Consider the following 16,345-nt stretch of genomic DNA (forward strand, 5'->3'; position numbering starts at 1 on the left):
ACCGTAACTAAGGAATGTGATAGGGATTTTTGTTATTGTCGAAACGTCTCTACCAGGCGGGCAGTTTTATTGAACTCCATTTTCATCTAGACTTTATTGCACCGTTTAGTGGTAGTTTGCCAACGGCTTCTGGTGTTGGGTCGAACTGCGTCCAGCTAGGAACTTCCAGACTGGTAGGCTGCGTCGTTAAACATTGTAATAACCACCGGAAAAGTGGCTTTTGCCTAGGAGCGCTTGCTCTGATCCACGATGTTACCCTGCACGTTTAGGCAACAGGTCGCCTCGCCATTCGCGCCCGTTTGCTTCCATTTGATGTCATAGAGGGTTTATTAGAACAAAAGATCATACGTTGAGCTGATGGGTCCTTAAATTCAATTATTCCTTTTTTAAAAACTTACCGGAATAAACGTGTTCTTGATGAGAACAATAAATTCGTACGTTTGTGGCATTTCCACCTTATCCGGGCAGGTTGTACGCTTTCTGGCATCCTTGTCATGGAGGAGGGGCAGACCGGGTGAGGATTTCACCCAAAACAAATTAGTGGTAACCTCTGTTCGGAAGCATATAACACATGTGGTAAGCTGTAGGACCTATTTTCTTCGAACTCAAAGACGATGGTTTACTTACTGGGGTAAAGTTGATCTTCAGGGAAATGTTTCAGCCATGGTAAGCTGAGAAAACTCCTCCTTCTAGCCCTAATCGACATGGCGTAAAAGCACAGGACCAAAATGGAAACTGATAACATGGACTAGCATCCTTTGTCGTGAGCGAAGGGCAGACAAACTCTTAAGTAGCGAATAACACCCTTACTGTTTCAGAATAGTCCAAGCCATCAAAAAGTGGTTGAAAGGTTGGGAGTCCTGAGAAATTTAGGAAACTCCAACCGGAATGCCTTTCTGAGATCTTTTTGGAAAGAATACGGGGAAATAGATAGAGACTAACATTTCCAGAAAGATTCATGAAGGTCCGGGGTCAGACGCACAAAGGTGATAAATTTTTAAACTAAACCACCATATTGGTGTTTAAAGCGAAAAGTAAAATGTTCTTGATAGTTACTGACCAAATAAAAAATAACATAATACATAAAACATAAAATAACAAGCAACATTACTGGGGAAGATGTCGTGTAGTAGAACAGTCGGATCCGCGTGTTCATAGATCCAAGCTCTATTACTTTAAAATTTACTAATGCGTATTATTATGATTGAAATAAGCTATTCCTATCATTTCGCAAGTTTTAAATAGACACATTGACCATTTAAGATGTCGTTATGAATAGTAATGCCAACAGTAATACTAGGACCTAGGAACCAAAAGAAAATTTTGATTAAGTAGAAAAAATAGCTTCCAGTTAAACTAGGAATTGAAGTACTTTGGTGAACTTTTTATGAAGAGTATAGAAAGCATTAAAAAATAATTTCAAAAATACCCAACAGAACTTTTAGCAAAAACAAATTAAATTCAAAGTAAGAACTGCTGATTTTATATACTAAAATGAATGTAATCAAATGTATGTGATTGTGTTTAGTAAACGAATGAATCAACCCCATTTTCTCGCGAAACACCCTGTTCCTCCGAACAAGCGCAGGAGTTCCACCGAACAAGTTGAAGTTCTCAGAAGGAGTGTCGTTATTGCTCTCTAGTACGAGGGAGACCGAATCTCAGAATAGTGATAAGGAACATGGTCAAGAGAACTTCTCCCCGCAGACAATTCTATAAGGTCGCTGATAAGGAATTAAGGTGATCGGGTATAGCAAAAGGACACGTGTTTGTGTTGTTTTATTGTAATGTGTTACAACTATCGGTTAGCGCTAGTTTTTTCAAAGGCTTCTGGTGTTGAATTGAACCTTGTCCACTGAATATGTTGCACTATGTCCAAAATGGAATGCTCCTATAATTTATTCATAACCGACGGAAACATAGGTGTTTGCCTACGAGCGCCTCTTCTTGGTGATGTTGATGTGCACGATCAGGCAACAGGTATCGCCGTTCTCGCTCGTTAGCTTCCATTTGACGTCATAGTGTTGCTATTAGAACGAGAGAACACTCGTTTAATCGGACGTTCTATAATGCCACACTTCGTTCTTTAGACTTACCGGAGGATACGTCTTCTTGATGGCCAAATTATACGTGTACGTCTGCTTCTTGCCAGCCTCAGTAGGGCAGGGTGTGTGCTTGCAAGCTTCCGTGTCCATACCGACTAAGGGCAGATCCAACGATGGCTTCGTCCACGACGCATCGGCGGTCAGTTCATTGGCAGCAAACTCTGTTCGGGAACCACACAACCATTGGTACGATATTGGACACACTTTCCACACTCAATGACGATGTTTTACTTACCGGGGGTAAAGTCGAACGAGATACTAACGTTTGAATTACGGTAAACCGTGCAAGCAACTCCTTCCGACGCTTCCGGGCATGGCGTGACCGAAACCTCGTTGATCGCACACTTGGCTAGAGGTGGGGTTATCAAAAAGCAGAGCACACAGTTTCACAAAACAACGAAAATGGATCGTGTGCACGGCGCATCACCTACCTTCACCGGGGCAGCTTCTATGGTTCACCACTTCGGCACTGATACCGTGCAGGCACAGGGCCAAAAGGGCAAGTGAAATCATTGACTGGTACCACTGCATCCTCTATGGTGGGTCACTGGAACATAAACTCTCAAGAATACCGACTAGTTCCCGTATTGCTTCCGGCTGCTGCGAGCAATCGACACTGACTGAGACAATTCCAGCTGGTTCTATTACCAGGAGCTCGATTGCTTCAGAATCAAGCAATTTGCCGAGGAGATGAAGGGATGGAACGTTGTTGGTAGATTTTGCGTTCCCATCGTGCGTCTTATCAGCGGTCCGAGCTGTGAAGGAAGCGATAACCGGGCGCCATTAATCAAATAAGGTCTACCTCCTCGCGATTCCAAGACCACAAACACACTCATCCTGCCGTAAGAGAACCGATGCTAAAAGATCATCGTGAATCGGATGGGAGATCATCCCTCAGAAGTCGGTTTTAATGAGGTTATTGCACTGGTAGCAAATGTTGTGATATTCCGTTCTAGAATAACGAACATGCGTGATCATTTTTAAAGAGTAATGAGATTTAATTTAGTAATAGTCACTAGTCACTGGTGGAGTAGGCCCATCACCAGACGATCGTAAAAAAGACCCACACCATTTTGCAGGAAAGTCCACACGATGTCTGCGTAATGCGTAAAATACTTGTTTGAGCGATGCTTTCAACGTCCATGCTTGTTTTTTCTTCTTTGGCTCACTAAACTAATACGATGTAACGATGGAGCGATTCTCACACGATGCAGAGTGTCGTGTCCCGACAGAGCGATATTTGTGCCTCCTGCAGGATTCTCAGTCTTGGCCCGAGCGGAATGCCCATCTTCTGCAGCCGCTCCTCGCCCAGATAGGGCAGCTCGATCATACCGACACGTTCACTCTCGAAGATGGGAGCGTATTTCTGGAAAGAAAGAGCGAAGGGAAGAGATAAACGTTGGGTGATGCATTGTTGTTTACCGATCGATCCCACGTCCGGGGTCCGTTGGGTGATAAGAGACACGGGGTACCGTACCTCATAGCCGAGTTTCTTGAGGAACAGCTTCATCAGCGGTGGATCTTCGCCAAAGAACTTGGTGAGCTTCTTCACCCGCCTCGGGTTGGTCAGATTGATTGGTTCCCGGGAGGACGCGTTACCCGCATTACCACTGCCATTGAGCGGTTGAAGGTTGTGCATGGACTGGGACCGCAGCAGAGCGAGATCGTTTCTTAGCTCCTCGAGCTCCTGCGAGACTAGATGCTGGGAGCGCATCTCCGAGGACAGGTGGGCAACGCTGCGGGCCAGCGTTACCACGTGCGACTCGAGCCGCTGGAAGCGCTTGTTGATGCCCTTGATATCGCGCACCTTACGCCGTTCGTCCAGTCTGCGTCGATCCCGTATCGGACGGCCACTGATCGAGCTGGAGGGCAGCGATGACATGCTACCATGACGGCGGCGCCGATTCGACCGAAGGCCCGATTCGTTCGTTACCATCCGGTTGCCCAACATCTTCAGCACCTCGCTGTACATTGACTCGAGGCCTTCGAGTTGGTTGCGAATCTGCTGCAGGCCACCACCGTCCGTTTCCGACTCCGACACCGATTGCGCACCGTCCCAGGGACCCCCGAGAAGTGACTCGAGGTCGAGCGAGCGGGTGGTGTTGGTGACTGAGGCGGCATCGGTGTCTAGTCCAAACACTAATCAAGAGGAGAAAAGAAAACACAAACAGTTCAACTAATGATGCCAATTTTGCTCCAACAGTTAAGAACTTACGATGTTTCTTTAGAGCATTCTGCTCATGCTTCTTGTTGCTCGAAAGTTTCAGGTGGTTCATGTAGTTCTGTATCGTGTTCGGCGACGGCTGACCCTTCGATGGACCGATCGGTTGTGGGTTTTTGCTGGCCCGATTGTACGTGTCCGTTCCGTACTCCTGCTTTTTACCATTCGTCTTTGACGTTTGGGGATGAGCATTAATAGATTGTTGGTGTTGCTGATGCTGCTGCTGTTGATTGGAACCGTGTCGGTTGTATGCCTCATGAGGAGAGAGTGGCGGTAGCGGAGGGGACATTGAGGATGCACTCTCTGACATGGTACTTTCCGGTCGAATGTTCATCGATTTCATGCCCGGCTCAAGGATGTTCCGCAGTTCTACGTCCACTACGTCCATCTGGGTCCATAAGTAGAATTTTGTTGAATGGATTAAAAATGCATGCACAAATATTAAGATCCATTTCCAAAATATGTATTATTCCGAGATAACGTAGAATTTCTCGACGTGGCTTGCCAGAATCCCAAAGAAGAAGTAAACAAGAATCAAGACTGGACCTTTCTGTATCCAAGTCTGTCTTTCTGACTCTCGTTTGTTCTTTAAAGTTAGATTTTAGCATTAGTAAACCTGTATTTTACTTTTGTATATTTGTACGTATTTTGTATTTGTCCGTTTTCTGTCTATGTATTATTTGTAGCTTTAATCGCTTCCAATTAAAAACAACTCCGCACTTTTATCGTATCTATACCAACTTTTACTTCTGACGACACTTACCCATTCGTTGTCAGATTTGGTTTTATTTTTCTCCATCACAGCCTCACCGGTGGCGGTGGCCATTGAGGAACTGCCACGTCCGGAGTCGACGTTAGATGAATGGTTGCCATTTTTATCGTACAACCCTCCCCCATCGTTGCCCGAGTCGCTGTGATGTTGTTGCCGTTGCGTATCTCCCGCCGTCGAGACGTTCACCGACGAAACACTGTTGATGTCTACCGAGATGGTATGCTTCTGGTGACCGGGGCTCTCTCCTGGCGGATGGTGCTGATGATGGTGATGATGGCCTCCGGTTTGATGATCGCCCACCGTGACGGTGGTGTGCGTGTTGTACGAAGCGACTTGTATGTTTGCGTTGGACGCGCTCTCCAGGGCGGCCCGCTGTTTGGCGTTGTGGAGAGCCTGCTGATAGGACATGTGATGTTGTTGCTGCTGCTGTTGCTGTTGTTGGGCGTGATTGTGTCGATAATTCTGGATGTACGTAGGTTGCTGCTGCGGTGTAGATCGGCTACCCGAGCCGTTCGGCATGGAAATGTTCGCTCGGCTGGAACTGTGCTGCCGGAAGCCTCCGTCGTCGCTGTCGGTACCATCGACCGGGGCCGGCAGGAGGCTGACCACATTATGCTGCGTGGTCCGACTCGCCGGCTCGCCAATGTTGAGCTGAGGTTGCGACAGAGCCTTTGGCCCTCGGAGCCCTCCACTGCCGTCCGGCGCGTTGTAGCCCTCGGCCGGATCGGCAAACTTCTTGTGGTAGTACAGCGGCGAGTTACCCTGACTTCCGGAAGGCCACATGTTCAGGTTGGACTGCGCCTGCAGCAGGTTGTTATCGGACGCGGCACTGTACATGTACGATCCGGTCTGATTGTTACCACCGTGTTGCTGTTGCAGCTGCTGCTGATTTGATTGACCTCCCGACTGACCCTGCTCCAAGTTCGACTGGTGAAGCATGGACGTGACGTTGTTCAGCTCGTCATTCTGGTCCGCGGCGTCCTTCTTGAACTTGGACGAGATGAGGTCCTTCAGCGTGTGGTACGTCTTGGTGACGGACTTCTTTACCGTCGTCGCATCCTTCTCCCGGCCCACGCCACCCTCTCTGTCGGCGAGCGCCGTCACATCCTCTGGAAAGCGTACGATCGTGCGTGGCATCGAACCAGACATTGAAGAATGTAGCACGTCCATTTGAGGTTGATTCTGAGAAATGACGAAAGGTTTCAATAAACAAAACGCTGTAGAAACATGCACGCTTGACCGACACCTTACCCATGCCTGTGTCTGCTTTACCGGAAGATCCGGCCCAATGGCAGAGGTCGAGGATCTATTAAGCAGTGCTGGAATGCTGGTGTTACGATTGTCCTGCATGAGTGGTATTTTGGAGGAGTTTTTGTTTGATGATAATATCAACTCTCGTTCAATCTGGAAGTATAAGAAAAGCACTTATTATTCACCACTTTCTTGTCTGAGAGGTCTCTCAATTTCGGTCTTACAGGAAATTTGGAGGAATGTGTCCGCAGCGGAGTGTTCAAGACGTGTACCTCGGTCGAGGCCGTCCCCGGTATGCTGGAGTGGTGTTCGTGCTGCATACCGTACGCACCGAGCGGTTGTGGTGGCATCCTGTACGGTGGATTCATGCAGTCCGCTAGGGCGTTCAGTCTATCGGGGGAAAGGTATCGGGCATCAATCACTGCAGAGAAGGGAAGGATATAAAACGACGCTGATTAAAACGCAAGCATGGTTGAACCTGGAGCTTATGTTGGCCTCTTTACTCCGAACTGAGAGCCCAAGGGAGGCTAGTGAACAGCTTATACTACGGATAGACACTTTTTTGTGTCTTGTTCCTATTTCCATCTAATCTTTCTCCATTATCTTCCGAGGTGGAGAGTGGTGCGTGAGAATTCGCGGATGACTCGCGGATGCCAACGGTGGGACCTGAAATAAGGGTCACCGCGAATCGTTGGTGAAACGTGGTGAAAGACACGGGCACCTCGCCAACCCCGCAAAGATCGTTCAAGCAAAGCTTCGTACTACCAGTGACTGCAACATTTTGGTTATGGTGACCGACGCCTCCGCCAACTCCGACGCTGTGGTGGTTTCGGTTTCCACGCTGGTTTTTGATCTGTCTCAACGTTTTCACGCGCATTTTCTCTCCCTCCACCGCACCTCACTTAATCACCAAACAACGGATCACAATCCGATCTAGTCACAAATGAAGCCACATTAATCTTGAGCGAGCGCTCGCGCAAATGCAGCCAATTACTCGGCGGTTGCGCTAATTTTCCCGGACCATTTTTCGTGCGAACGACACTGTTGATGTTGGACTGCGGGGGTCGGTCGATTAATCACTCTGTTTGTCAGCTCTCCATCGCAGGTTCACCCCTACGGGAGCCACTTTACACTTATTAATTGAGCCTTGGGAAAACCTCCCGGGCGAAACAGATCATCGGCTTGGGAAAGCTTTCAAACGATGATCGACGACATCAATAAAGATTGGATGTGGCTGTTTGAGCGAAGCGGGAGTGGAGGGAAGAACGAACGAAAGAAACACACGCACACAACACACTTCTCGTCACTAATCGGAATTCTAATGCGACAGAATTTGAACGGAAGCAGCAAAACGTCAACGGAATGCGCGCGCGTGCCCTTTCGCGTGTGTGTTGCCTCGGTCAGTACTCGCACCGGAATACGGGCTCGACGATGCCCGCTTCCCCTGCGAAGCACCGTGAAGACGTTCCACTACAGTTGGCCAAGAAGTCTGTCATAGACACCCCTTTCTTTTTTTTCTGTTCGTCCAGGCCGGGAACAAGACGCGGCTCGGCTTCGCCAGCCCTACTCTGTTGCTCTTCGCTGGCGACTTCAAACAATTGATTTAAATTTCACATTCCAGTGATTTTGATGTGGAAAAGTTATTAAACACAGGCACTGCACGAGGGCGGTGGCTTCTCCTCGTTGAGGGCGTGTGGCCTCGGCGCACGGAAGAGGACGTAGACTCCATGCCACACGGAAACACGTGAGCTCGAAAGAGAAAGGCAGCACGAGAGAACGATGGACCGGGGTGGAAAGAGTCTTGCCCGAGATTGGGCAGCATGGTAACGGGTGTAGGCGGAGGGGTTTTAGTAAGTGGTAGTATGCGAAACGTTCCCAGCATTGTGCCCGATGATTCCCCGACTCCCGGGGGTAATTACGCAGACCGATTTCGCTTCCGGCCGGTCCAGGTGGAGCCCGAGTCTGTCTGCAGTGCGCAGCCAAGGGGTTGTGTTTCGACAAGATCTCCTGATGCCTCCAACGCCTTTGGAACTGGAACTCCAAGAAGGTCTACCACCGCGTTTGGCGGAATGGTTTTTTAACCTCCATTCTCCTTTTCCGTAGCGTCGCAATTTTGCGTCGACGACGGAGCTCCGGAATGGAATATTAATACGCACTCCCAGCAAGGGTGTGTGTTTGTGGTTGGTGTTTACGGTCGGACACGTCGGCTTGTTCGACCACAGGTCACATCCGGTACGTCGAAAGTTTAACTCTCTGTAGGGTTTCTGTCAGCCATTCTTTTTTCGGAGAGTCCTGCTGCATCTGACATTCCATCGCGAAATGATCGAACCCTCCTATATCTGAAGCGATCTTGCAAACGAAGGGTTATTAAACTACCCCTGTTTATCATACACTCCCAGGGTCACACGGAAGCACACAGACAGAAAAAAAACCTTCGACTACCGTGAGGATAAGCACATAGACACAAACACACACAGTTTATTCCAATCGGTGGAAGGAAATATTTTCCGGTAGGCACTTTTCGGAAACTTCGGAAGGTGGCATGAAAGAGCTGAATGCCGAGGGACGGCTGGATGGACTTCGCACGGCCGATGGGTTTTCTCGTCACGCGGTGGTGATTCTCGTCGGTTTGGTTAATGGCCTCGCCACGGGTTCTTGGCCATCGCCTCCAGCCTAGGCTCGACAGCGAGAGGCCGTAAAGAACTGTGAATAATTTTTATCGATTCTCGAACCGCATGCACGGTATCTTCTTGCACCAGATATGATCCACGTACGTACATCGTATATTAACAGACACAACAGAAGGTAGGAAGGAATAATTGTTGGAACAAAAACTGAAGAATACCATCTGTCAGAATTTCCTTCTGAGGTCTCGAGAAGCACTACTGAGTATCCTTTTTTCTCCTATTCGAACGGGGACTTTTTGGATGAACCCGAACGAGGTTCTGGAACTGCGCGTGATATTTGGAATGGAAGTCCAACCGCTTTGGGTAGACGCGCTAGAACACGTACACCGTAACGTCGTCCATCCTATCTCGAACGGTCCGGACTGAATAAGCGCCGCGCATATCTTAAGCTCCCTCGGAAGGTGCGACTTTTCGCCGTTGGCACCTCGTTGGAGGAGTCGCTCCAGCCCAACTAAGACTCTCCCAGGAGGGGTGAGAGATCGCCGATTATAGAACGCGCGTTGCGTTCTATCCGCGATCTTTGCAGATCGCGCGGCCTATGGCGAGTTTGGTTCATCCTGCAACAGGTTTCCCCCCGGTCCCACGATCCATCTCCGCTCGTTTTCATTCACTCGCCGCATGGTTTTCCTTCCCACGTCGGTGTTCTTTGGGTTTATTTTTCCCTCCTACCCTCCATGGCATATGTCCGCGCTAAGCCTTATGCTGAAAGCCGAGAAGGGGAAGGCAACAGCAGCATATATCTTACGCTGCGACTTCTTCTCACCGGCCAGGTGTAACGGTAACGGTCCACGGAAAGCTTAACCGAACGTCTTGGTGTGTGTGAGTGTGAGTGTGTGTGTTGGAGGAATCGATCAAGGGAACATAAAAAAGTTCAACCCCGCGGATTCTACGGCTTGCTTTGTGGTGTTGGTGTGTGCGAGGGACCTCACGTTCGGAACTTGTTTATGCTGCTTGCGTAGATGGGAAATTAAACGTAGCATAAAACATCATGGCCCCACGAGGAGTAGCTTTTTTACCACAGGGGTGTGTTTTTTTCTTCTTATTCCAACTGTTGTTTCTTCACACGTACATACACTTCACACATAACCCATAAAGATTAGATGGGACCTCTCTACGGTCCACCTATGAATTTCAATGCTAGAGCACTATGGAAACAGGTGCCCTTAAATACCTCCACCGTCAGCTCACCTAAATCTTCCTGCACACCGTTTCGCTTCTCGGAAGAGATCCTCACTGAGCATCGAAGATAGGCAAGGCGTACACTGTTTCGCACACTCGTTCGTTTTGATTGCAATTCTCCTGTTGTTGTTTTGCTTAGCGTTGCATCATTTGCATCCTTCAGAAAGCCGTCACCAAACTAATCGTTTCGAGCACACAAACACTGGTGGTTGACGGGGAAGACACGACACGATAGGATTAGGCTAAAGCACCTTTACAAGCGCCAGCGATGCACCTTTCTTGAGAACACCTCAACGCCAGGTGTATCGGCATCGAACTGACGGTCTCGGCGGATCGCTGGCCATCCACCGATGGAAACCCGAACGGTGTGTGCGTACGCTTGTCCCTGTGCGTATGTGTGTGGTGGTAGGTTCTTCGCGATCGCGATCGTGTTTTTAACCGCGCGCGCTCTTGAATGGAAGGGCGATGATAGCGGGCTCCGAAGAATCGATGGCATAAGCGGCGAGACTCAGCTGGAAAACCCGGGATAACCTGGTTAGTGGTGTGAGCTGGTGGGCAGTTTTTTTTTCGTTCCCGTGGCTTGCGGTTCCCTCCCTCCGGAAAGGGACAAGATCTGGTGGAATACCGTTTCCGACGGGGGGGCCTCCGCGGATCTTCTCTGGAGATTCCGTCAGCTTCTTGGTGTTTGATATCCGCGGCGAAAGGCGATTCGTTACCGTAGATTATTGGGAGTAGCGGGTCGATACAAAACAGGCGCGCGCGCAATTATTCCTTTCAGCCCAGATTCGCCCATTTTCCGTTCGCGACGGCTGCAACAACGATGGCGCGCGGGAGACTTGAACGCGCGAAAGGAACGAACACGATAATCGGCACGGAAAAGATGGGATGAAAAGGCTGGATACACAAATAGTGCTTAATTTTGGTATCAATAGAGGTGGAAGTTGCAAATTTTATTTAAACCTCATGACCGAGAATAATAAATAGTATCATCATATAATCAGGACAGGAATGTATGTTTAAAAGATAATTATTTCTGTTCTTGTAACATAAAATACTCTCATAACGAAACCGTCAGTAACATTTATGATACGAATTGATCCGAAACGATCATTTAGTTTTGAATCAACATGTTCTGCTCAACTGTAAGATCGTATGCAACGCATCTCGTATCGAACGATTGTATGCTACCTTGCATGCGAGTCAGCTATGTTTTGAATGTTGAAAAGGTGGTTTTATGAAACACGCATGGTTGTTTATGAGATGTGCCTTTCCAACGAGACGAATGAGGCAACGTTCTTAAAATCTTTTTAACGCATGAAAACAAGACTTTATAATAGCTAGCGTTCGTTAAATCGGTCTAGTATTAAAAAGAAAACTTTATTTGAAAGCAAAACAAAAACCTATGTGATAAAGAAAGAGTGAACATGACATACAGGAATGTTAAAAGTATATTTTCTTGTATGAGTTGTATGAAAGACTATTGATTGTAAGGTAAATGTTTAATTCTTGTTAGTTAAAAAATTTAATCTAGGTTTAAAATTTCCTAGGTTTCAAATTAAGGCTGTTTTACAAACATCTAAATTAGGTGCTCAATTCACTTGTTGTATTCTTTTCTCATGAGTTCTTAAGTTATTCGAAGCATGTTGTTTGTTCTTTGTTCTTTGAAAACATCCAAAACTTTAACATAAAATGATCTGTTTAGTTCTAATCATTGAACATTTTTAACATAAAAGCGATTAAAACTATTTCACCTTTTTATTAAACTGAATTAAGGGTGTACTAAAAGTCAAACATGTGCTACGCAATTACACAAAACCGAATGAAAAGAAAAAATCCGGCCAAGATTAGATTACAAACAAGAAGGAAGAACTGAGGAAGACTATCCTGCAATGGCGGATAAATACATTAATTTTTTGCGAACTCCAAAACCAATTTCGTAAAAGGCATTTTCTATATGTTTGGTTCAATGAATTGTTATCCCATTTTAAAACGTCCGTAACGAGCAAGCTCTATCGGTGAGTCGGTAAGACGTCTAATCTTTCGCAGAGACCTATTACGCACAGTTTACGAACAAATGTATCAAAACATCACCGATCTTCGATCCGCCCGTTTTCCGCACCCCCCGTTCGTGGAAATGGTGGAAATGGTGATTAAAAGTCCCCATGCCATCAGGCACGACCTGTTCGCGGAATCAATGCAGCAGATCAAAACGTGGCCCGATCGGTCGGTACATTGTATACAGTGGTTTTTACAACGTTCCGCTTCCCAAGTTCGCATTTTCCGCGGGGTCGAGTGGCCAGTTTTCGGCGAGCGCTGTATAAAACGCACCGGACGTAACGGAGTTGAGGCACAGTTCACTTTCGGCACCCTCCGGTGGAACAGCTAGTCTTTAGGCGACGTCTGCTAGCGGACTTTTCCGAAAAATCCCTCCTACCCTTTAAGCCTAGCGGTGGTGAAAAATTAACCAGTTAAAGCACGCCAAATCTGCCCCCAACAATGGCCGGTGAAAAGGTGAGCACTTCGTTCCGGCTGCTTGGCCACTAGAGTTTTGGGCAATAAATCAGAAACCGAGGAGTTATCAAATCGCGCATACTTTCACCTCGGTTTGCGATTGCGCTGTTTTCCCTTTCACTCACTAATATATGAGATTTTAATTTTCTTGGATTTTTCGGTATCCTTTTCGTTGCAGTTCTTGGTCAGTTTTTGCCTAGTGACGGTGTTGGTCGGGATGCTGCGAGGATCGGAAGGTTCCTATCAGAGTGTGCCCAGTCAGGAGAATGTCTTCCACCACGGGTTGAAGATCGTTCGTCCGACAGAATCGAGCGAGCACTACTCATCGTCTCAGGAAGCTTCCTTCTACCAGCAGCATCCGGTGGAATATCAACATCCGGTTCAAGCACCACTGTCCGCCGAATCGCACCACCTTCACTACCAGGCACCGGAGCAACAGTACGTCGTCCAGTCGGGCTACAACATCGGTTCGTACCAGCAGGGTCAAGTGGTAGCCCACCAGCCGGAACCGGCCGTCCATCAACAGGAGCAGCCGCAGCAGCAGAAGCAGCAGCATCACCAGCAGCTCAAACAACGTCAGACGGCGCTTCCGTACAATAATCAACGATTGCACGTGAAGATCGAATATCCGGGCGCTGGCCACGGGATCGCGCGCCCGAACGGGTCGGCCTCCCATCCGACGGTCCACGAGCCGACGCAGGACTACCGGGCGGCGATTCCGAAAAGCATCGCCCCGAAGCTGAACCCGCTGCACCATTCCTTCCACCAGAACCGGAACTTTGTGCCGCTGCATCACATCACGCGGAAGGTTCCGGTTCCGGCGGGTCGTCACGCGCACGGCCACCCACCGCATCACAGCCAGCACCATCAGCCTCAGCAGGCGGAACAGCATCCGGTGAAGGCTGCCCTGGCAGGACCTCCACCGAAGCATATTGCTGGCTAGTCAGCTCCATTTCGTAGCGTGAATTGCAATCGGGTGTAGCCCAATTAAAGGAACATTTGTTCAATAAAGTATTTATTTTCAAAAAAACCTCTTTTTATGTTTTTTCTAAACCTTCGATTTCTTAGATTCTACCTGATTTAACTAAATTTGTTGTAAATTGTACATGATGATGCGATTTGATGTAATTAGAAACTACAGTTAAACATGGACTGCATTGGATCGGATTAAAGGTATTCTTTGATGTGCACTACGAAATACCAAAATAGTTAATTGAAAGAAAAAAACATCGTTTCCAATTAATGACCAGGAAAATAAAGTGTGGGAAACCTTCTAAAAAAAGAAAAAGGAAAAATTGTCTTCGCAAAATTTGCATAGAAATGTGTTCTTATCTTTAAAAGGCAAAAAAGCAACGCGGTGTTTGCTGTTAAAGAATTCAATAATATAAATAACGTAGCTGCAAAATATCTCCGCATATTTGATATTTTTTTTTAGGAAACTAGTGTCTGAAGACTACGAGACAGAAACAAATGTGCCGAAAGGGATCATTTTTAAGCATTTCCCCTTCTCAAGCTGTATTTGAGGAGGATTACTCAATTTAAAATGGGGATAGATTATCTAAGAACAAATTGGTTTATGTATTTTGTAGATAGTAATAGGTATTCAAAATATTTTAATTATTGGGAGTGCGAAATCAGGAAACTCAATTTTTTAGGATATTCAAAAAAGAGTAAGAATATGATGATATGTTCAATTCTACGACAATTATCTATCGTATCGCTCTTAATTTTCTTTACTAAAGATAATTACCGGGGATATTTTGCAGAACATTTACTTGAATATTATGTGAAAAACCGAGAAAGATATTGAAACACGTTCCTAAAATAGTTGAGACGTGTATCACGTTTCACTTATATTGATTTACGAAACATTCAGGTGCACATCACTACTATAAAAGCTTTTTCCAACAGTGGGTTTTCCCTGTCGTACGAAAGCTCGTGGGAAAACTCTAGAGTTGTGTAATTGAGATTCAGATTCATTCAATCTTTTAATGAGAGATTCATGAATAAAAAAAATTCATCAATTGATGAAAAGTCATGAGGAAAAAATTGGTGGAGGGACCCCTTGGCATGGGCCATGCATGCCAACCATGGAGCCAAAAGAAACATGGAGATTCGTGAAGGATCTCTAATTAGTGAAAGAAACGTTTGAAGATTAGAATCCCAAAAGATTCATGAATCCTCCTGAATGAATCTTAGATGAAAGATTCATAAGAATGAATCTCGCCAAAAGATTCATAAGGCACAACACTAGAAAACTCGTCACGTTCTCAGTTTTTCTCAACTATGAGATTGTCAACTACGTGCTTGCTAGAAGCATATCAGATCGAAAATCTAAGGCGAAGTCCAGTCTGACGTCGAAGGTGATTTGCATTCACTTAGAGTGCATTTCATAGCAACAAGCATCTAATTGAAAGGAACAAGTATAGAAGAAAAACTTCTCAAATTATTGCAACTTTTCACCAACGGACGGAACCTAAGAGGCATAACGTCGGACTTGATTCCGGATCGCTCCGCGAATCTTATGACACATCACTATCTCACATCGCGCGCATGCTCGTGAGCTGGTTCCCCGCTTCTGGGTGAAGGTGAAGCATTTGAAGCGTTTTTCGCTCTTTCGCGGTGGTCGCGGGTTTCTTCGCGAGTGTCTGTAGGCGCGCATGAGCTTGCATCGTGGGGTGGGTTGGGTGGCCTGTGCGTACGCAAAGAAGAGGTATGAATGACACTTCCAGCCAGGAGAGGTAGATGAGGAGGCGTGCGAGGGAGGCCTTCTCATCAAAACAATGCTGGTGCGCAACGACCGTTCCTCGCCAGTCATCATCATGATTATCATCAGCTCATCGGATGGAATTCCGAACCGGTGAGAAAGAGCGTGCGAGCAAAAGGTGAGCTACCGAAAGGCGATGAAAATCATCGTACAAGACGCAGAGAAGGCTGGTCTTCTCAAACTTGCCGCTTCTGCTGGACATCCCGCGATCTCTCGGAAAGCGGAAAACTGAGCACACGTTAGCCGCAGAATCTCGTCTCGGGCTCTGGGCCTCGGACTCGGTCACTTGCCAGTTCAGTTGACGGTTGACGAGCGAAAAGGTCGGTTCCGAGCGTCCGTTTCGCGCCGTGTCGTGTATTTTGTGTTCTTCTCGCCAGCGAAATTCTGCTCGCAATCTCCCACATATCCTGGCGTGGGCTGTGTATGTGCGAGTGTGCGTCTAGTGTGGTAGGTGAAAAGGAGGGCAGGACGGTGCTGGTACATGCCAGGATGTGAGAAATTCCCACGGGGTTGGTTGGAAGCTGTCAAACGCACTGAACCTTCCTAGAAAATCGTAGTTCAAAGAAATTTCCACTCTGATATATTTCATGAGTTTCGAAGAAGTGGAATCAAACGAACGATACAGGATTAGAAGGATTGAAAAGCCTTCTCCCGAAACGAGAAGCAGCGTCAATTTGTTGGAATAATCACTTGCATAAAGTCATTCTCTTGGAAAATGGAAAATTAAAAACCTTGTAGGCAAATTATACAGTGCTTAAAAAATTCAACTAAATGTGAGTAGTCGTGTTATATGAACGGTGTTAGGAATCCTTACAGAAAGACTGTGGCACACACTGACAGCTCTGTGTGGTT

The 16,345-nt window shown here is 46.9% G+C and overlaps 3 protein-coding genes across 3 annotated transcripts; 1 reads left to right on the forward strand and 2 right to left on the reverse strand.

The window, feature by feature from the left end:
- Positions 1–1,793: 1,793 nt before the first annotated feature.
- Positions 1,794–2,636, reverse strand: LOC131288588 (ecdysteroid-regulated 16 kDa protein-like). Its single transcript, XM_058317733.1, has 4 exons — positions 2,537–2,636; positions 2,341–2,454; positions 2,097–2,266; positions 1,794–2,027 (listed from the first exon to the last, which is right to left on the reverse strand). Exons 1-4 carry the CDS (start codon positions 2,634–2,636, stop codon positions 1,932–1,934), a joined length of 480 nt encoding a protein of 159 aa, XP_058173716.1. The 3' UTR covers positions 1,794–1,931.
- Positions 2,637–3,306: 670 nt separating this feature from the next.
- On the reverse strand, positions 3,307–7,226 carry LOC131288587 (uncharacterized). The gene is made up of 7 exons (XM_058317732.1): positions 7,112–7,226; positions 6,574–6,770; positions 6,350–6,502; positions 5,090–6,280; positions 4,321–4,714; positions 3,583–4,244; positions 3,307–3,471 (listed from the first exon to the last, which is right to left on the reverse strand). The coding sequence occupies exons 1-7, from the start codon at positions 7,224–7,226 to the stop codon at positions 3,307–3,309; spliced, it is 2,877 nt and encodes a 958-aa protein (XP_058173715.1).
- Positions 7,227–12,711: 5,485 nt separating this feature from the next.
- On the forward strand, positions 12,712–13,669 carry LOC131285489 (putative cyclin-dependent serine/threonine-protein kinase DDB_G0272797/DDB_G0274007). Its single transcript, XM_058314346.1, has 2 exons — positions 12,712–12,726; positions 12,905–13,669. Exons 1-2 carry the CDS (start codon positions 12,712–12,714, stop codon positions 13,667–13,669), a joined length of 780 nt encoding a protein of 259 aa, XP_058170329.1.
- Positions 13,670–16,345: the final 2,676 nt, after the last annotated feature.

The sequence above is a fragment of the Anopheles ziemanni genome, chromosome 3 (assembly GCF_943734765.1).
Source record: "Anopheles ziemanni chromosome 3, idAnoZiCoDA_A2_x.2, whole genome shotgun sequence".
Classification (NCBI taxonomy): domain Eukaryota; kingdom Metazoa; phylum Arthropoda; class Insecta; order Diptera; family Culicidae; genus Anopheles; species Anopheles ziemanni.